Below are 21,962 nucleotides of genomic sequence, written 5' to 3'. Positions count from 1 at the left end.
ATCCAGAGTGACCTACTTTAAATTAGCTTCAGGTTAATCCTTTGAATACCTTATTCGGAATAATGTGAAAATGTGTTAGAGTATATTATTTTCCTTAACAATTTGTATTTTTATACACAGAAAAGCATGTAATTCATACAACAGATACTAGAATAACCATCAGGCTCTGCCAAAAAGTATATATATGTAACTAGGCTTGGAAGGATTAGATTTTTAATGGTCAATGTTGGTGAACGTTGATTTCACATTCATACACAACTCCCCCCCAGATATTTCCATTGATAACAATCAAAATTTACAGTGAGGCAAGTAAGAAAAATGCTACTTGAGAACTTAGTAAAGTTTGATTTAAGGATACTTAATTTGTATATTTTGTCATGTGATGTTGATAATTTGTGTTTTGACAGTTATAAAGCATTAATTTTTTAACTCCCAGGGTCTACTGTAATTAAATTGGTGTCTGACTCCCCTGTTGTCTGAACCCCCCATAATTTCCCACATTAAAATTGAGAAAAATTGGAAAAATTGCTTTAAAATAAACATTGATATTATCTGTTGAAATTATATTTTAAAAAAAATTGAATTCTTCCTATACAGTACATATTACAATTGAGCTTGGACTCAAAAGTCAGTGGGAGCTACTGGATGCTCTGCACTTTTGAAAGTCAGACCACTTAGTTTAGGAACCTAAATGAGGATTTAGGAGTCTAACTTTAAACACCTTTTTAAAATAATCTTGATCATTGTGTGTGTTCTGCTGGTATGAAATTTTGAGGTCTAGTGGAAGGTCAAGTCACTGTAGGTTATAGAGACATTAATCTCTGGCTAGTGAGTGTGGATAGTCTTGAACCCCTTCCCTCCACCCTGTGTTGCTGGGGAAAAAGGAGCAATCTCTCTTTGCATCAACCTTAATGTATTCTGAGTGTTGGGTTGGCATTCTCGACTACCCTGTCCTCCCACAGTATCCTCTCTGCTGCCGAGGGGGGTGGGGTAAGGTCTCACTACTCCCCCTTCCCCTAACTTTTTAAAAAAATCTTTCCCATGAAGATCACCATTGTACACCTCTGCTGTAGCTCCTTGTCTTGGTAAACAGTTGAACTGACAACTTGCTTGTCAGTTTCCCTTTTGTTGCCATCAGGTTTCTGAATTACTTCAGTGGATCTGCATCTTTCTCATTCAGATCACACTTGGAAGGTTATCTTTGCAACAGCAAGGACTAGAAACTTTTTTTAAAAGGAAAGCTTAAATCTGCAGGCTTATGGCAGAGATCTATAAAAGCCTGAATGATGTGGAGAAAGTGAATAAGGAAGCACAGAGGAGGTGTTGTGAGGAAGGGCGAGGGTTTACAGTGCCAAGATTGTATGGTTACTCAGTATTGATAATTGCCCTTGTTTGTACCATGATGGCAACAGAAATTGGGGTAGAAGGGAGCCAGGTGAATAAGTATTTTATGCAGGGATAAATGACACAGCCCAAAGGGAGAACTCTGGGTCAAAACAATGTGCCAAAATAAGATGTCTTATAAAATATGACTTGGTCTGTAATTATATATATATTTTTAATAATGTGTATATACATTCCAAATCAAGACTTTGTAAATTGTTGGATGCAGAGTGGCATGTGGTGGTGTGTGTCTGTGTGTATGCATACTTGAAATACAAAACTGAACCTTTAAATTTTGAGTCCCCACTAGCACCTCCATAACTGGGATATTAATAACCTTGATGAAAGTATGTAGGTGTTGTGAAAAAAAGTGCAGTGGTTAATCAAATTACTGTGCTGAAAAGCAGTGATGGAAACAAGATATTTGCTTGGGGCTTGAGGTAAAAAGAAACCAATCCTTCATAATATAGTATGGAGATGACTGATAACAATGGTATTTGGTAGGTGGAACATTCTTTTGTGGAATATGAGAAAGTTAAAACATCCCATAAAATGGAAATGGTTTATTAAAATACAGCAAAGACAGATACAATATTGCCTTTTGCCTCCTCAGTGTCAGGTACACTAAAAATGCAGATGGAAAAGTGGTTTTTCGTCTTTTCTGCTCTCCACCACTGCTGGCCACCTCTTTGGGAGTTTTCAGATTCAGAAAAAAGAACAGGAGTACTTGTGGCAGCTTAGAGACTAACCAATTTATTTGAGCTTAAGCTTTCGTGAGCTACAGCTCACTTCATCGGATGCATTCAGAGGGAGTCTGGTGGCAGAGAATAGAGTAGAGTCACAACAAACTTTAAAATTAAAAAAGAAAATATGGCTTTAGACAGGGAGTAGGACACCCCCACCTCACCCCCATCGCCCCAGCCCCACTGCTAGAAGCTGTGAGCAGAGCAGGACATGGGTGGCCTAATTGTGCCCTAGATCACTGTTAGATTGGAAGAGGGGAAGGAGGCAACTCATGGCCCCTGAAAGAATTGCTGGTCCTGAATATAGGAAGAATGTAGTGTGAGTCAGGAGCTGCCTTTCAAGGAGGATTATTGTTGCCAGAGGGATGGACCAGGATTCTGGATATCACTCTAGGGCAAGGAGATAGTCAGGCCTCCCTGAAAATGCTGGTTTAACTACTGAATTCTGCATTTTCATGTTTAGTAATTTCACCAGTTTAACTCTTCTGTCTCTGCAGGTAACATGTGGGTGTTCTTTTGGATGTCTGAGTTTGATCAGTGGCCTCCTAGGCATTTTCTAATTTAGTAGTGTAAACTTTCATAGAGCTTCCTGGATAACCCCACCAGAAAGGCGTTTTTGTTTAGGCTCTTTTGTCCTGGTTTTCAGGGAGGTAATTAGAAGAGATGGAGATCTCACATATTATTTTTACATGATTATGAGAAAATGAACAGTCTTTAATATAAAACCATTTCCCAGTTTGCCAGTTTAAATTAAATAATAGACAATCCCTAACCTTTCCCACCCTTCCCTTTTATTCCATTTATTATTTTTTTAAACAATAAAAACCTTGTCGTGTTTCTTAACTTTAGATTCATTTGTAGCTTTTAGCCGCTGCCTTGCATTGGCTTATTGCTGAGCCCTGTCATTCCACAGCTTAGGAAGGACTGTATCTTCTGGAGCTTCTAGGCATACCAGCTGGCAGAAAGGTCCTCATTTAGTAAGGGGGTACAGAGTTCTTTGATAAAGATAACAAAGTCTTCAAGTAGTAGAGAGCTAACTCCTGGCTCTTGATAACAAAGGGAGTGATAAGAAGCCCACTTAAATCAGAGTCTTGCTATTGATGTCAATGAGCTTTGGATTAGGCTAAGGAACATAAGGGGAGAGTGCTTTCAACATCAGCAGAGGCACTGATGCAATCAATGGCACTGTCTACATTAGCATTAATTGTCTCATGGTTTGTAACTTGTTGCTGTTATAATTGTATGACATTTTGTAGAGACCTGTATTTTTCTACTGTATATGGTGTAAATATTTAAACATACAGAAATACTTGATTCCTTGTGAGCTGTGTCATACTCCATGTTTATTTCTCTACATGCTAGGTCCTTAATATTTACGTTTCTTTCTTTCCATGCAGACATTGTCAGCAAGAGTTTAGTATTGCATTAAGGAATGGGGAAAGATTATAATCGCTTCCTCTAGAAAAGCTGCAAAAGGGGGGGAAATGAAATTGCAAGTAGCATTTTCAACATAAGCAGTATCTAAGTGCTAAGTATTAATTCCCAAGTTATAGTTTTAGTTAAAATTCCAGGGGTATAATTATGGTTCTATAGTTAAATCTAATGATGATGCAGTTCTCATTTTTATAGCATCTCATACTCAATAAACTTAATGTATTCATATTACGGAGGATTGAAAAATATATTGTTTTTGGTTTGTCTTTAGAATAAAAGGTAGTACTTAAAATAGATCCGTTACAGTTGTTCAGTTTTATAGGTGTGTTTCATGGTTGATAGTTTTAACTGGGTACTTTTATACTTTTCTTAAAGATTATGACTCAGATGCTATGAGCAGCTCTTACGAATCTTATGATGAAGAGGAGGAGGATGGAAAAGGGAAAAAAATGAGACATCAGTGGCCTTCTGAGGAGGCTTCTATGGACCTCGTAAAGGATGCCAAAATTTGTGCCTTCCTCTTGAGAAAGAAGCGATTTGGACAATGGACCAAACTACTGTGTGTTATCAAAGAAAACAAACTACTGGTAATTATTATTTTATTTCCTTTGGCTAGATTTTGTTTGTAATTTAAAGATGTGATTATTTTTAAAGGAAAATGGCTTATGGTAAATATTTTGTAAATAGTGATCAAGTTTAATATTGCTGTCAGAGAGCATGACCAAGGGCCCCATATTGATCAATTGATGGCTTTTTTAAAATTCACTTAGAACATGGATCCTGTCACAGTGAAACTTATACCCTAGAAAATTCTCTGATGCAGAGAACATAGCCGGAAGCCTATTTCTGTCTAATATATTTCATCCCTGAAACCTTGCAAACCCAACCCTTATGGAGGCAAAAATCCCACTAGATTCTGTGAGAGTTTTCCGTATATAAGAGCTGTTGGATCAGACCCTTAGAGAGAAACAAGTCCCTTGGTAGATTGAGCAATCACTTGGCAGCATATGTTATTGTAATGTATATACTTAAAACTAAACCTTCACCATCTGTTCTGCTGTAATTACAGATGCAATATTCACATAATTCACAGCTGCATCATAGAAAGGAAAGATGGAAGTGATTAAAATGTCTTTGTGTTCATTCTCTAGAACTCTATTATGTTTCTTTCATATACTGGTCAGCAGTTGCAGGTCCATGACTTAGTAAACTCCCTGCTGCAAGACTTGTTTCTGTTTAGTGAAGAAAGGATTATCTTATGAGCAGGGCTGACCCTAGGAGAGCGCGGTGCCTGGGACATAGGTGCTGCATTTCTATCAGCTGAGGGGTGCTCCCCCTGGCTCCGGTAGGCCCTGCCCCCACTCCTCCCCTTCCCCGAAGGCCCTGCCTCGCTTCTTCCCACCACACCTCTTCCCCACCCAGTTCCCCTCCCCCCCAGCGCCTCCAGACGAAACAGCTGATTGGCAGTAGGCAGTGGGAAGGAGGGGGAGGTGCCAATTGGTGGGGCCCATCGGCAGGCAGGAGGCACTGAAGAGAGGGGGAGGTTGGTAGGGGGGCTTCTCTTCGCCCCCCCTCCCACCTCACCTTCCCGCCCGCCTCCTCACCAAGCGTGGGGCCTCCCAAAGCGTGGGGCCCAGGGCGGTCATCCCGATTCACCGTACTCTAGGGACGGCTCTGCTTATGAGAGGTTTTCATTTCTATATTATTCAAAAAACATACAAGGGTTTTAAACTGCACCCTAAATCACGTGAGGTCTGTTTCTCTCTTCCTGTGTGGTGCCCACAAAGTTGCAATTAGCAGATGCGTTTATGATGGCTGCATCCCAACTTGGTTGCACCTGGAAAGGGATATTCTAGAAAGGCAGGGTTCTCAATTTAGCAATTCATTTTCCGTCATTGGTCCTCCGTGGCCCAGATTTGTCAATGTTCTGAGTATGCTGCAAAGTTCATCTACTTTGGCTGAAGGGGGAACGGACAGATTTTGGGACATAGATGGTCAGATAAGAGGTTGCTGTAAATATGGTGGGAAATTGTTATTAAATGGGCAGTTCAATTTATGCTTTAAGGATATTATTTTTGCATTGTATATATTTTAATTGTCAAAAAAAGTTTGACTGATTTTGTTCACTCGTATATTGGTGTAAATCCATTGGATTCACTGTTGTTAGTCCAGATCTATGCCAACATATGCAAGATCAGAATCAGACTTTTGGAATGAAGGATAGAAGCTTAAAATCAAAATAGAGAAAGAAAGAGAAATTAAAAAGGCACATTATATTTCTTCTACAATTAAGTTTATTTATTTATTTAAAATCCTGGTGGTACTCTTTTTCCTTTAACCACATGTTTCTTTAACCACTTGTGTGGTCTAAGAAATTGTTATAAAAGTCATAACAGGAGATTTAAACAAGATTAGTTTACTATTGGAAGAAAGACCTAAAAGACTTAACCTATGATTTTTGCAGAAAGTAATACAAATATATATGTGTTTAGGGTTTAGTTATTCCCTATATTATAAATGCAGCATTCAACTGAAACCAAAATGTGATATTTTAGATCAGAACCAGACATTCAGCATAAATAATTTGGCCAATAATTGCTTTCTATACATCCTCATCTGGCACTGTTTGTTATGTAAATGTGTGTTTTTAGTAAACTTCTTATATATACTCTGAAAAATAAAATCTAGAAATATATATCAAGATATGCCACAGAAATGCTTCTTAAACTGATAAAAGGTGGTGGTGGCTTTTCATGCTCATAGAACTTAAGTATGTTTTTTTTATAAAACAAATTTCCTCAAAAAACTATTTACCACTCAGCTGAGACCAGGCCAAAGAAATTTTAGCCTGAAAGGAAAGGAAAACAATTAGAAAATTGTGATTGGTTTTAAATGATTCCCTTCTCAGCCTTGATTGTAGTGTTTGTAATATCCTGTTAACAATTGCTATATGTTCCTGAATCTTAACATGTGAAGTGGGTAAGGCAACATTTTAAAATAAGGGGTCTCAGTTCCATGTATAAAAATGCATGTGCATTTGTTAGGCTACCTTTTTCGTTGGGTTATCCATATTGCATATGCAGATTGGTCTTTTTTAATATCCAAATAGCTATTGTACATGCACATGAAAATGTAGATGGGGTAAAAAGACCAATTTGCACATGTAGTTACGGTAACTGGACATGGAAATACAGGCACACAATGTTATGATCTTGACTTGTTTTTGTTTTAAATCTGTTATTCTATGTATGACAGCCTAATAAAACTGAACTACACTGAAAGATTGAAAGAACTGAAGGATGGAAGTTCAGAATGGGCACTAGATGACTCATCAAATGAGTCATGCTGTGTGAAGCCTTTCACCTTTAGGTCACAGCTTCAAATCTGGGCCAGGTTCATCAATGACCCAGCATCTGAAGGGGGTTCACTAATGTTTCTCACAGTCGAGGGGGAGAAAAATTCATATCAGTCTTAGCAGAGGAAGCAAAGAGTAAACCAGCATGGACACTGAACTATGCCCTGACTCTCTTATCCAGTTCAGGGTTGAGGCTTATTGGTAGGTAAAAAAAACAGTAGGTATATTAAAAAAGGCCTGCAACGGCATTCCCCGTGCTGTACCTATTCTGTGATTAAACAGTCTCCAGTAATATCAATCTGGCAATCATTTCACTTTAGGAAAGGGGATGATAGAGAAGGATGACAAGTTAGCATTGAATAACTTTGGTAGATGGTAAGGGGATGAGTGAGAAAAGCTAAAGCAGTGAAGTACTGCTATATAGTAAGGGCTTTCACCAGAAGTGCGTGAAATTAAGTTTTAACCTAATAACATGCTTTTTATTTAGTGTTATAAAAGTTCCAAGGATCAGCAGCCTCAGATGGAATTGCTGTTGAATGACTGCAGTATCACATACATTCCCAAAGACAGTAAAAAGAAGAAGCACGAGCTGAAAATCACTCACCAAGGAACAGATGCACTGGTTCTAGCAGTACAGAGCAAAGAGCAGGCAGAACAGTGGTTGAAGGTACTGGACGGTTTCTGACCAGTTACATATCTAAAAACATTTCTGACAATAAAACACTGTGTTGGTTACTCAATATCAATTGATATTACAAGGTGAGATATGAAAATATGACTGTTTGTTTTTTAAATTAATGTTTTAGGTAGTTGGGTGTTTTTTTTCCTTGTTCAGAAGAATGGCCCCATATATCCAGCCTTTGAGCTCTTTCACCTGCCACTGACAAAATCCTTTCACTTTTTGCCTTGTATGATAACACTTCTTCCCTAATAGAAATGGCTGTGTTTACTGAATTCTGCTGTTCACATGAAATATCAGGCAGCCCCTTTCAAGAGTACAATTTTATGAGAAACCGGATTTTGAATCCGTGGAGAGCAAATCATAAGATCTGCTTTGTGCCACTAAAGTCTCTGAAACAAATCAGTATTTATTAAAATGCCACATGATGCTAAATATTGAGACGGGAGAAGGATGTTTTGCCCTGTAACTTCAAAATACTGAAATTAGTTTTGGTATTGATTTAAAAAAAAATACAAGCAAAAGACAGTAGGTTTTAGGTTTTTGGGTTGTTGGGGGTTTTTTAGAATTAATTAACAAGTAACTAGTGATTTGCTTTCACACAGCTACCTCCTTCTCCCTGTTTAAAAAACTAACAAATCTGTTATGAAAATGTTTTCTTCTCTTCAAATGTAGAATTTCTCCCCAAAATGATAGTATAATATTTACTCCTGAAACAGCACTACACTGCTATCTTGTGATGAATCAAGGCCAGAAATGGTGGTTTTATGCCAATAAAAAGCCAACCCTCATTTTCTTTCAAATGAATACGATGCTTTGCATCATTTTTGCTCCCGCTTAAGCCTGTGCAGTGGGAACTCTTGTTTCAAAGGCAGCTGGCTCCACAGGGCCTAGCATTACTGTTGGTGTTTCAAAAAAAATAATTTGTAACCAAGGCAGAAAGAGAGGAAAAAAATACCAGTAAAGTGTGTGTTAACTTTCTAGAGCACACACAAAAAATGGGGGGAGTGGTTTCTGTAAATTGTGTCTAATGCAAAATAGATGATGACGTAGGTTTTAAAGATTTTATTGGTATTCCTTTGGCTTGACCTGCATAACTTACAAGAATTTATGGTTTTGCCATTAATGAGTGAAGCAGCCACTCAAAGTTCATACCAGTAAATTTCTGGATCCACTCATATTTACATTCTTGGGCCCTTGATCCTGTGAGAGCTTATGTGCCTGAGTAACTGTGTGTGTGAGTAGTTGTACTGAGTTCATATGCAGAATCATTGGGTGGCATGTATGTTGTGGATGGGAGTTGCAGAGATTAGTACACATTGTTCACTTATCTTCTTGACACCCTGGTTTATGGAAGAAATTCTTTGTGCACATAGAAGAAAATGTTTTCTACCAAACCTAGAGCAGGGCTTGAAAAATCCCTTTTGACTGGGGCAAATTGAAACTTGGAGTAGGCAGTGGGTCTATTGAGCAGAAAGACGCAGGTACTGCTTGCCTCGTTCTGATATAGCAAGGGAATCGGGTGACCAGATAGCAAGTGTGATAGAGAGTGGCTGTGACTATGGGTGGGTACGAAGATGCATAGCTGCTATGCTTTGCACAGCTCCATGTGGCATTTTATGCAAATTAGTTCATGAGCTAGTTTGCATATATCCATAAACTTCAGCTTATGATAAACATGTTCCCCCTAAACAGTGGTAGGGGTAGGCTCAGAGGAGTTGGCCAAAATCTTGACAGTAGAAAGTGGGGATGACTGGGGGCAGCTGGTGGCTATCTTAAGGGCAGCTGGGTGAGCGGCGGAGCTGAAAGCAGTACGGGGTGCCTAGAGAGGTTTTTGATTGTTGGTCGCCTGGGGCTGCTGGGACTGGCTGGTCGCTGAGGGAAGCTGCAGTGGGGGAATTGATGTTGGCTGGGGAATTAGGGCGTGTCTTCTGACGGGTGTGGAGGTGTTTGCTTGTGAGAAGCCTGGTGGAGCTGGATGCGGACAGTTGTAGGTGCAAAATAAGAGAGCCTGATGCCAGCTGGGCCTCTCACCTTGTGTTGCTGGTGCCAACGCTCCTTCCTCCAGCTGGGATCCAGCAGGGGGAACAGTGAGAGTGAAGCAACTGGCTGCCTGCTCAGCAGGTGACATAGAGATCAGAAGGCACAACTGCAGCTCTTGCCTGCAGAGCTATGGGTAGGTGTGACAGTGTTGCCAGGCGACTGTGTCCCATGAGATACAGAACACCTGTCAGCTCTGTAGATGGGTGCAGATGTCTGTGTGAAGAGGGAGAAGGGGGGAGAGGAAGAAAGTGGCGGAGGAATTAGAGAGCATGATGTAGCAAAAGAATGAGGAAGAGCCGTAAGGGGAGGAGATGACATTTCAGGAAAAAGATTAATCCTGAGCAATGATAGGAGAAAGAGGGATGAAAGCAGAAGGGGAAAGAATATATAACAAATGGAGAGACACAGTAAGACGTAACACTTTAAAATGTATTAAAGAAAAAGATAATTGGCAATATGTTACTCTAAGTACATTACGCAGTAAACATAGGCACAGCTGTAGGAGTACTGTCAATTGCAGGGAGCATGTTTTTTGTGCAGGCAGAAGTGTAGGTATGTTTCACTCTGTCTAGAAGATTGAGTCCAGTTTTCAAGCCTGTTCTAGCAGCATGTCATGTGTTGCAGTTTGTCCTGGGAATGCAGACTTCTGAGAATCAGGATTTTGCCATTTTTCACTCTGTTCTGTTCAGTGTCTAGAAATGTGGAAGTTCCCAATGCAAGTACTGTAGTTTCAGATCCTAACCAGATTACTAGTATTTATGTTGGACTTCACTATTCTCAGATGTGAAGGTCAGTGAAGTAGTGTGGGAAAGTATCACTTCAGCTATAGTGGCTTTTTAAACAAAACTTTTAATCCAGCATTTTAAGAGCAGCTACAAGTCTGAATACATAAGAATCCACCCAACGTTCTCTATGCTTTGCTCTGATGTAACCATATATGGTACTTATTTTCTTAAGAATAAATTGTATGTTTCTAAACACGGTTTGATTAAACACGTAAGAATTTCCTGATGGCATGTAGGCTTCCTATGAAAAGAGAAGTGAAGAGCAGTTTCAGAGGCATGACTGCATGGTGACTTGCTGAATGGAAAATTAATCTGTAATTCTATATACCACCAGATTAGCCTTTGTTCTGCTTTTTAATATCTCAGGCAGAGGCCGCCCTACGCAAAATAAGACAATCTTCCTTCTAATTGCTTCAAAGTTTATGGCAGGGATCTACGCCGCCCTCCCCCTCCCCCCCGGCCCCGGAGTCATGGATCTGCTCCCACAAGTCTTCCCTGATGTCCTCCACCTCCTGGGCCCACTCCCCATCCGCCTCCTGTAACCCTTCCCCGGCCTCCTCCATCCCTCCCTGACCCACACTGCAGTTCTTTTCCTGGAGCCACACAGCTCAACCCAGGCCCCACTGCACTCCTCACCCCCAAGCCTGCACCCCAGCCTGGTCCCCAGCAAGCCCCATGCCACTCATACCATTCCAGATGAGCTGTTCACTGTCAGGCTTGTAGTACAGGGCCATTGCAGTGTGAGTCCAGGTTAGCAGTCAGGGCAAGTCCTGAGAGCTGCCCAGGCACCAGGGTCTCCAGAGGTTGGGCGCTGGGCAGCAGGTGTGGGCTGGGAGCTGACATGGAGCCAAGCAGGCCACTGCTTTGGGCTGAAGCCCTGGCAGCACTTGTAGTGCTGCCAGGAGTATCTCTGAGCTGCATCTGCAGCCACAATTGTACCTGCATTAGGGGTGGGGAGCGGCTAGGGATGAGAGCACTTTCTCAGCGGCCCGGCTGGTGTCCGTTTCATGCTCCTGGGAGCCCCAACTGGCAGCCCCGCCAGCCTCATCACCTGCCACCCATTCCTGGAAGGAACCAAGGGAAAAAGGAACCAAGGGAAGTTGTCATAAATATAAAGGGAAGGGTAAACCCCTTTGAAATCCCTCCTGGCCAGGGGAAAGCTCCTCTCACCTGTAAAGGGTTAAGAAGCTAAAGGTAACCTCGCTGGCACCTGACCAAAATGACCAATGAGGAGACCAGATACTTTCAAAAGCTGGGAGGAGGGAGAGAAACAAAGGGTCTGTGTGTCTGTCTATATTCTGTCTTGGCCGGGGATAGACCAGGAATGGAGTCTTAGAACTTTTAGTAAGTAATCTAGCTAGGTACGTGTTAGATTATGATTTCTTTAAATGGCTGAGAAAAGAATTGCGCTGAATAGAATAACTATTTCTGTCTGTGTATCTTTTTTGTAACTTAAGGTTTTGCCTAGAGGGGTTCTCTATGTTTTGAATCTAATTACCCTGTAAGGTATCTACCATCCTGATTTTACAGGGGGGATTTCTTTATTTCTATTTACTTCTATTTTTATTAAAAGTCTTCTTGTAAGAAAACTGAATGCTTTTTCATTGTTCTCAGATCCAAGGGTTTGGGTCTGTGGTCACCTATGCAAATTGGTGAGGCTTTTTATCCAACATTTCCCAGGAAAGGGGGGGTGCAAGTGTTGGGAGGATTGTTCATTGTTCTTAAGATCCAAGGGTCTGGGTCTGTAGTCACCTAGGCAAATTGGTGAGGCTTTTTACCAAACCTTGTCCAGGAAGTGGGGTGCAAGGTTTTGGGAAGTATTTTGGGGGGGGAAAGACGCGTCCAAACAGCTCTTCCCCAGTAACCAGTATTAGTTTGGTGGTGGTAGCGGCCAATCCAAGGACAAAGGGTGGAATATTTTGTACCTTGGGGAAGTTTTGACCTAAGCTGGTAAAGAGAAGCTTAGGAGGTTTTTCATGCAGGTCCCCACATCTGTACCCTAGCTTTCAGAGTGGGGAAGGAACCTTGACAGAAGTCCTGAAATCTGCCATCCTCAGCAACTGCCTAGCTTGCCTGTGTCTAGAGCAGCCTCTGATCTCTGGATTTGAAATTTGGATTTTCATAGAAAGTAACAGTGAGCTCTTATAGGCTATTTATAACACCAGTATCTAATTATTATTTTTAAAAAGTAGCACTGAATAAGTGCCCTGTTAATTCATTTAACATTTCATGAACACTGATTGGAATCTGTCCTGCATACGCATATGGCAACTGATTGGAATGAAATGGCATTAGTCTGTCGCATTTTTTTTCAAAGGAATTTCATTGTAATTAGATCATACTAAATGCACTGCTGTTTCCTGTCTTGTTCTAAACTTGGATTTTGCAATGCTGAATGCATTGGCGCTTATCAGGCTTTCTTTCATAAAACATGTTTAATGTATTTATTTATACACAAAACAGTCTTCACAGACACAGGCAGAGGTAGTTATTTCCACATACGAGGCACATTCCTGCTACTAAAAAAAAAAAAGCTTTGCAAAATTGTATCTGTGCTGAGGGTGAAAGAGTAGGCAATCTGCAGAACATTTGGAGACAGATAGACAGTAATTTGTTCAGTTCCATCACACTACAAAGCTTTCCATTAATAAAGCTATTTCAAGTACATGGCAAGGCTACTGTCCTCTCAACTTCCAGGATTACAACTTTGCTATCACATACGCCATACTACACAATACAAATTGCCTGCTCCAGAACAATCCGAAAGCAGGTTATGCTGTGCTTGCAGCCGCTTAGAAATACTACTTTTCAATGGAAAATCAGATACATCAGATTTCAAGTTGCACTGTTTTGCCGCAAATTTTCTTTTTACTGTTTACTTGTTTCGTTTTCCTGTTTACCATAACTCCCTGTGAGCTCCTGCAATGTGTGTGGATGTGTGCAGGAAAGGACAGTCCTGGGAATGAGTTCACCATGTTGTGTTGGCAGGAGTGGCTTTGCGAGGAGTGTCCTCTCCTACAAATAGATGGGGAAGCATTTTTAGTGCTGAAGATTCTTCCTGGCTGTCGGAACTCTTGGCGTTCTTGACCAAACACAGCTTTTTCCAGACTGTCCCGGATTCTTTTTCCAGTGAAATAGATCATTGACTTCAGCGGGCAGATGATGGGGCCCTCAATTTCCCTCTGTCTTTCAATCAGCTGGGAGGCACTCCCTCCCATGATCTCTGTCCCCAGCTTGTGATTTCTAGATTTGATTGTCAGACAGGGAAGTGCCACAGTTTCAGGGTACCTGCACCTGTATTCTCCCTTTGTGGTCCCTCAGGGGCATCCACCTAAGGTTTCAAGCTCCGAGCCATCACCTCTCTTGGGCAGCCACTGATATCCCTCTCCCTCCTGACCAGGGGTTTTAAGGCTGCACAGCCCCCAACCATACACTGTGACATCCCCCACAAGCCAGTCTGCCTAACGGCCAGCACCTCTGCATTGCTTACTTTCCAAGGGCTATGACCAGTATATTGAGCAGTTACAGGTGACCACACAGCTCTTTCTCAGCAGAGTACATTTATTTTAAGGACAAAGCATTACAGAGAAGACATATAAAAACAACAGAAGTTCCCACACACTTACTGATAAACATACCAGAAATGACACATCACTCCTTTGGGCCCAAATAGGTTCAACCCTTCAGCAAGTCTGGGACCTCTCCTTGGACAGAATATCCTGTCCATTTGCCCAGTCAAAATGTGGGCCCCCAGTTTGCCTACTTTGTAATCACAGATGACTGAACACTCTTGCCCCGCTTCTTCCCCGAGGCCCCGCCCCTTCTCTGAGGCCCCACCCGCCACTCACTGCTTCCCCCCCTTCCCTCCGTCACTCGCTCTCCCCCACCCTTGCTCACTTGCTCATTTTCACCAGGCTAGAGTAGGGGGTTGGGGTGTGGGAGGGGGTGAGGGCTCTGGGCTGGGGCCGGGGATGAGAGGTTTGGGGTGCTGGAGGGGAGTCCAGGCTGTGGGGAGGGGCCAAGGGGTTTGGAGTCTGGGAGGGGGCTCTGGGCTGAAGCAGGGGGTTGGAGTGTGGGAGGGGTATGGGCTCTGGGGGTGGGGCCAGGGATGAGAGGTTTGGGGTACAGGAGGAGGCTTAGGACTGGGGCAGAAGGTTGGCATGCAGGAGTGGATGAGGTGTGTGAGCTCCAGGAAGGAGTTTGGGTGCAGGAGGGGGCTCAGGACTGGGGCAGGGGTTTGGGAAGGGGTGAGGGGTGCAGGCTCCAGGTGGCACTTACCTCAAGTGGCTCCCAGAAAGCAGCGGCATGTCTCTCCGGCTCCTAGGCAGAGGGGCAGCCAGGAGGCACTGCGTGCAGGCCCCACCCCTGGAGCTCCCATTGGCTGTGGTTCCCAGCCAGTGGGAACTGCAGAGCCGGCACTTGGGGTGGCGGCAGCATGCGGAGCCCCCATGGCCACCCCTGAGCTGGAGGTACATAGCAGCCACTTCCCTGTGCCCCTCAGAACCAGGCAGGGAGCCTGCCAACCCTGCTGCTCTGCCAATCGGACTTTTAACAGCCTGGTCAGCAGTGCTGACTGGAGCCGACAGGGTCCCCTTTCGACTAGTTTTCCCACAGTCGAAAACCAGACACCTAGCAACTCTACCCCTAGTTTGTTTACACTGATCCTTTATATGTCCCACACTTTTTGTTTCTAGGTCTCTGGAAGACCCAGCCTGAAACAGTATTTTCAAGCCACCCCATGGGATGGTGTTTCTCCGGTGTTGTTTACAAATGACCCCGTACTGTTTGTAGTTCCTGTATGAGATGTATAAAGTGGAACTCAATCCTTCATGAACCATTCATAAATTAATGCAAGACTACTTAAAGATACTGCATGGGGTTGCGATCTCTGAAACGGGGAAGATCTACACATGTTAATGCTATGGGATATCTGAGGTTGGTATTGTTTTAGTGTTAGCAGCCTCACACTTTGCAAGTGCAGCAGAGCAGCTGATGGTTCTGCACAATAGACACTGCATGGGCCAGATTTAAGTTCTATATCCTCATGCAGGAATTGCTTCACCCACCTTGGAAATATAGCCATGACTATATCCAGCACACGTAGTTCCCCAAACATCTGATATTATTGTACTGTTTTAGACAAGAGGGCTGATTGGATCTTTATTTTCCTCCTATCAGAACACTTCCATTTCCACCTATCAAACGGGGATGCCATCTTCTTCAAAAATATGTACCTGTGGAGCCAGCTTGCAAGCCAAGCACAAGTTGTTCTCATGCAAGGATCCAAATTTAAGTCTCAAGCTAGTACTTTTTCCTTTAGACTGAACAGGCCAAGGTGTAATTTTGACAATATACATTACTTTACTTAAGCAACTGATTTTAAAACGTCAGTTCAAGTATGATTATATGATGGTAGAGAAATTAAACTCTAGTACATATGTAGATGATTTTGAAGAATTCTATAGAGATGACACCAGAAAATAGCTGAGAAATCTAAAGTCTAGACAGCAAACCACATAGGCAGTTTCAGGCTTACCAGCTAAAGAATGCTTGGTTGAAAGAATAGCTGATGTCACCGGTCTGTCAGAATTTCAGAGCACCAAGCATAACCAGTACAGATTCCAGGCTGCTATAGAGATTACATCAGTAACACTGAATTGCGCCTATAACCATGCCCATGAAAAGATGTGCACAGTTACTCTTTGTGCCCCAAAAGTGAGCTTTTTCAGTGGATGTTTGAGAATGTGCATGCATGTGTACAGCTACGGATCTATGTTCTGAATATTTGTTCCAATATATCCAATTGGCTGTGAGAAATTACACTTGTTTATCATGCCCCAAAGAGATAGTGGATTAAGAAAATAAAATACTACTTATAAAATGGTATTACAGCAATATATTTCCTTTAGTGACTTCATTCATGCAGATAAATGGGGTCTGTGTTGCAAGCAACCCCTTCATATGAAAACTGGTCTTTGAACAAAAAAACAATTTTATGCCAAAGATATCTTTGGCCTTAAGGTCCAAAATCATGACCATTACGGAGACGGAGTAGTCGTGAAGGCCATCCTCTAGCCGTTGCAGTATTGCTTGCTAGAGCGTGCTTTCTAGTGTTCGGTCGTCAAGTACTGTGTGAAAGACAATCTAAAAAATCCATTTAATCAAAATATATTCATTTTTTTATAATTTTATGCATTGTTCGGGTGAAGTTTCTTTAGTTTAATGTTTCCAAGTATACCACCCTTTGCTGTGATCCCATCAGCTTTCATAAGCTAAGCAGGGTTGGGCTGGGTCACTAATGGAAAATGTTGATGGTATACCTAGATGCTTCTGGAAGTAGAGTTCTTCTTCGAGTGCTTGCTCATGTCGATTCCATTGTAGGTGTGCGCACGCCCACATGCACAATTGTCGGAGACTTCTGCCTTAGCGTTATCCATAGGGTCGGCTGTGGCGCCCTGTGGAGTGCCGTGCTCATTTGGTGGTTTATCAGGCGCCGCTGGCCCTATGCCCTCACAGTTCCTTCTTACCACCCATGACCGTTGGTTGGAGCTCCTGGTCTTGCTTCACAAGAACATTAGCGGTTCTTCACTGTTTAGATCATTCTCCTTTGTTATTTAGTCAAGTGATTACTTAGCTGTTAAGTGCTTAGTAGTAGTTTAGCTGGCTGGGACTTTGTTCCGGAGGGGGTCATGCCCTGCTTCCCAGGCTTCAAGCCATGTTCCGATCAGTGACCCTCACAAGAGTTGTTTGAAGTGCCTGGGGGAGCCCCATAGAAAAGAAAAGTGCTGGCTCTGCAAAAACTTTTGTCCTCAAACTCAAAAAGACCTGGACATGTGATTGAGGGCCCTCCTCATGGAGGCTGCTCTGTACCACCAGAGAGAGTCAGTCGACAGACTCATGTTTCCACAGCCCCGCCCTGGTCACCAGAAGGGCAGTGGTCTGGCTCAGAGGGATAGTTCAGTCTTTCCCTTGTAAAGGACGAATCATCCCCTATCTGGGAGGCTGCAAGGTGCCTGCGGCACCGGCATGGGATCAAGGGTAATGGCCCGTCCAGTGGCAATAGTGGAACCTGTGGGGGTGCTTCTTATGCCTGCACTGTATTCCCACTGCTCCCCCCAGGCAGCTTCGGACAATAAAGCCCTGGTGCAGCCGGCACCAGTGTCAGAGCAAGGAGCCGAATCCAAAGCTGAAGTTTCACAGGAGGCCCCAGTGGCTGAAGAACAGTCCCTGACACAGCACGGGGAGGCTCCCCTCCTTCCAGCGGCGCAGTCGTCCCCGGACGAGGCGGTGGCGGGGCCCTCGCAAACCAGCAGCCGCCAACCCCGATGACTTCAGAGAGCACCGAGCCCTACTTAAAAGGGTGTCCGCCAACCTGAACTTGGAGGTCGAGGAACTAGCTGAGGAGCCCTATGACTTCTTCAGTGTCATCCCCTCCTCTGCCCCAGACTGGGTGGCATTGCCCTTTCACCCAGGAGTCCTGAAGATCACCATGTCAGTGTGGCAGACCCTATCTTCCATTCTGCCCACATCCAAGAAGGTGGAAAAGAAGTATTATGTCCCCACAAAGGAGGTTGAATATTTATACCCTTCCGCGGGGTCCCTGGTCTTGTCTGCCATCAACAAAAGGGCTAGGCAGGGCCAGGTGGGTAGCACCCCCAAAAATAAAGATGCCAAGAGGCTGGATTTATTTGGCAGAAAGATTTATTCAACAGCGAGCCTCCAATTTAGGCATCAGGTCCTACTTGGCAGATACAATTTCAACCTTTGGGACTCAGTCAGCAAGTTCAGGGAGAGCCTCCCACATGATCGAGCACAGGAGTTTGTCACTCTGGTGGAAGAGGGCCAAGCGGCAGCTAGGGGTGCCCTCCAGATGGCCTGGGATGCTACATATATGACGTCAAGGGTGGTCACCTCTGCAATATCCATGAGGCATAGCTCCTGGTTATAGACCTCCGGGTTGTCCCAGGAGATGCAATCCACCCTCCAGAACCTCCCTTTCGAGGGAACGGGGCTTCTCTCAGAGCTGACTGATGCAAGGCTCCATGGCCTTAAAGACTCCCATGCTACCCTTTGCTCCTTGGGCCTGCATACTCCTCAGCAGGCTAGAAAGCCATTCTGTCCACCACTGCCTCCGCCGTTGTCAAGATCTTGGGGTGCCCCTCGATCTGGACCCTAGGAAAAGGAGGACAAAAACAGCGGGTTTAAGCGACACCACCAGTCGTCATCTCGCCCATCTACCCAGCCTGGTCCTTCCAGGGACCAACGCAGCCAAAAGCAGTCATTTTGACGGTGCGCCCGAGGAAGATGCCCCAGTCACTGCACCGGAATCCGGTCCCCATCGTCCTCAACCGCCTCCGCCCCTTCCAGTCAGCCTGGTCCCATATCACCTTGTACTGCTGAGTGCTCACATTAGTCTCGTCAGGCTATACCCTGCACTTTGTAGCCGACCAACCCTTCCATCCTCCTTCCCCGTCCCTCTTCAAGGACCCTTCTCATGAGCAACTCCTCATTCAGGAGGTCTTTTAACCTTCCACGGTTTTCTACAAGGACAAGGTCTAGCTAAGACTGCACCCAGCCTTCCTTCACAAGGTAGTCTCTCAGTTTCATTCAAGCCAAGATATTTACTTATTGGTATTCTTCCCGAAGCCACACAAGACAGAAGAGGAGTGCAGGCTGCATGTCCTCAACGTTAGATGAGCGCTGGCCTTTTATATTGACAGTACCAAGCTGTTCCGTAAGTCAACGCAATTATTCGTCGCTGTGGCTGACAGAATGAAAGGTCACCCTGTTTCCACTCAGATAATTTCTTCCTGGATCACTGCCTGCATTCGTTTTTGTTACAATCAAGCGAAGGTGCCGCCCCTGACGATCATCACCGTCCACTCTACCAGGGCTCAGGCCTCTTTGACAGCCTTTTTGGCCCAAGTGCCTATTCAGGACATCTGTAGGGCGGCCACCTGGTCGTCGGTCCATACCTTCACGTTACACTCTGCGCTGACCCAGCAGGCCCGGGATGATGCTGGCTTCGGTAGAGCAGTACTGCAAGCCGCCAAGCAGTGAACTCTAAGCCCACCTCCATAGATACTGCTTGTGAGTCACCTAGAATGGAATCAACATGAGCAAGCACTCGAAGAAGAAAAAAACGGGTACCTACCTTTTCATAACTGTTGTTCTTCGAGATGTGTTGCTCATGTCTATTCCATTACCCGCCCTCCCAGCCCTCTGTTGGAGTTGCCGGCAAGAAGGAACCGAGAGGGCATAGGGCCAGTGGCGCCTGATATACTGACATATGAGCACGGCACTCCTTGCCACAGCTGATCCTAGGGATACCACTAAGGCAAAAGTCTCCGACAACTGTCCACGTGGGCGTGCACACGCTTAGAATGGAATGGACAGTTATGGAAAGGTAGGTAACCAGGCCTTTTTTGGTGATTCAATAGGTGACCCTCTGCCCTCTGAGTCAGTACTAAATCTGTCCATCAACACTGGAGTAGAGGACACTATGAAGTGTTTTTTCCTGATATTCAAGACTGAGACTGTGCCCAGATGTGGTCATTTAAAGATGCTACAGTTCTTTTCATAAGACTGTTAGCACAAGCGTCCTTGCCATTTTCCATCTCTGGTAATTGCATGTTGTCTACTGTTTAAATTTCCCTTAGTCTTTTGAAACTGCCTGACTTAAATTATTGTGTCATGTTAAGTGCACTTAAATAGCTTCTGTCTCTCTCCAGAAGTGGCCTGCGTTTCAGTAGAGAGTAAACTAAATCCATAGCAGTTTGCTCATCAATTTAAGCTTGTATAGGACTAATTTTGTAATTGTATGCGATATAGGAATAATATTATTTTGACAACACCTTTCAACAAAGGCTCTTAAAGCACTTCACAAACATTAATGTATTACGCCCTATAATAGCCCTGTGAGGGGTTGTTTCCCCCCATTTTGCAGGTGGGCAAACCGAGACACAAAACGATTAAATTGTGGTTGTGTCTTAAAAGTGGCTTTGTAAAAGTGGTATTGTGTGGTTCTCTATTTGTTGTGCCTGACAGACTTCTATGTCACATTTGCTCAGTTTGCATATGAAAAGAAGCTTCTTACAAACGTATTTGCACACTCCATCCATGTCTGTCAGAATGGGCTCTATCTAGCCTCATCTAACTGTACAACCCCATAGTCTTCAGATTGTTTTCAGTTTCACTAGTTCAAACCCATGAAAGACCAGTGGGCTTATGTAAGTGTTGTTGAGGGCATAACCCGAAGACTACATGAGTGACAGAGGTGTAACTGAAAGTTTAGTCTGGCTTGTAGAATCTCTGCTATTGTTGTTGATATGAAAGGATACAGCTTTACTATCACAGTACAGAGTGGGCTCGGGGGGCTGGCAGTAAGAAAAAGAATCTTTATGTGTAAAATGAGCACATGTGATATGAAAATCAGAAAAACAATTAATATGGAACCACACATGTCGTACTTGTATAGTCACTTTCTAGGGCAGAATTACACTTTCCTAAAAGTCACAGATACAGTCTGCAGTAGGTGTGGGAAGAGAACCCAGGAGATCTGATACTCAGTTACCTGCTTTAACCACTAGATAATATTCCTTCCCTAATAATTTCCCATTCTTTCACATGTAATCATGTTAGCTCATGGGTTGTTAGCTCATGGGTTGAGCTCCTTTCTTTGCATTTGTTTTCATAAAACGGGTATTAAACATCTGTTTGTAGAAAATCATATCTGTGATTACAAGGGGAGCTTTTCGGCCTCAAATAATATCCGCATCCAGGGGGCGATGGAGGCAGCTTTCCGTTCCGAGGGGGTACCTCCACATCTGTAGCAGTACTGCAATGCCAGAGCCTAAAGCAACATTACGTAGCTGCCCAACGCTCCTTTCACAAGACTCTGATCCAATTGCCATATATGGCAGTAGGTTTGATGTTAATAACACAGGCCAGTGTGTATGGGGGTTGGCCTGATTGAATGTCAGATGGGAGCGAATTTTAAAGGGGATATGTGTGGACTAAAGACCATCTTAATAGTTGCTAGCTCGTTTGAAGTCCCCTGCCACTCTCCGCTCCTCCCAACCAATGGCAATGGGCAGGGGAGATGGTCCTTTTCATTTAAGTCTAGGGGTGCTTTTATAAGAGGTGTGTCGTTGCAATGGGGAGCAGGAGCTCGTCTTTAGTGCTTGGAGAGTGGCGTGGGAAAGTTATTTCTTCTCTCCCTCTTAGCCTGCTGGGGCTACTTACGTGAATTGCTAGACGGAGAGGTCTTCAGGGGATTTCTCATATCTGCCTGTAAAACATCCAGCACTTGGTTGCTACTGTACTAGGGCCGTAACTCACACAGGCTGAAAAGAAAGACGGACAGACTCAGGATGCCATTGTCACATTTGATAATGGTAAATAACCGCCTTCTTCTAACACAGAGCAAAGAGCTATATGAGAATAAGAAAAACAGGGGCTTAGCCTTAAAGCTACTTCTTCTCCCTCTGTTTCATTCTAGCACTCCTATCTAGAACCCTCCCCAGCCACCACTTTTAAAG

The 21,962-nt window shown here is 43.7% G+C and overlaps 1 protein-coding gene across 4 annotated transcripts in view; it reads left to right on the top strand.

Moving 5' to 3' along the window:
• AFAP1 (actin filament associated protein 1) overlaps window positions 1–21,962 on the top strand; it is a 160,637-nt gene that overhangs the window by 93,737 nt on the left and 44,938 nt on the right. For 3 of the 4 annotated variants that reach the window (XM_048848955.2, XM_048848959.2, XM_048848957.2), the window contains 2 exons: window positions 3,936–4,147; window positions 7,403–7,582. In XM_048848955.2, the coding sequence (XP_048704912.2) occupies window positions 3,936–4,147; window positions 7,403–7,582 (392 nt within the window). The remainder of the gene's footprint in view (window positions 1–3,935; window positions 4,148–7,402; window positions 7,583–21,962) is intronic. The other variant, XM_048848958.2, reaches the window with a different exon arrangement.

The sequence above is a fragment of the Caretta caretta genome, chromosome 4, assembly GCF_965140235.1.
Source record: "Caretta caretta isolate rCarCar2 chromosome 4, rCarCar1.hap1, whole genome shotgun sequence".
In the NCBI taxonomy this organism is placed as follows: domain Eukaryota; kingdom Metazoa; phylum Chordata; order Testudines; family Cheloniidae; genus Caretta; species Caretta caretta.
This window is presented reverse-complemented; position numbering and strand designations above follow the sequence as displayed.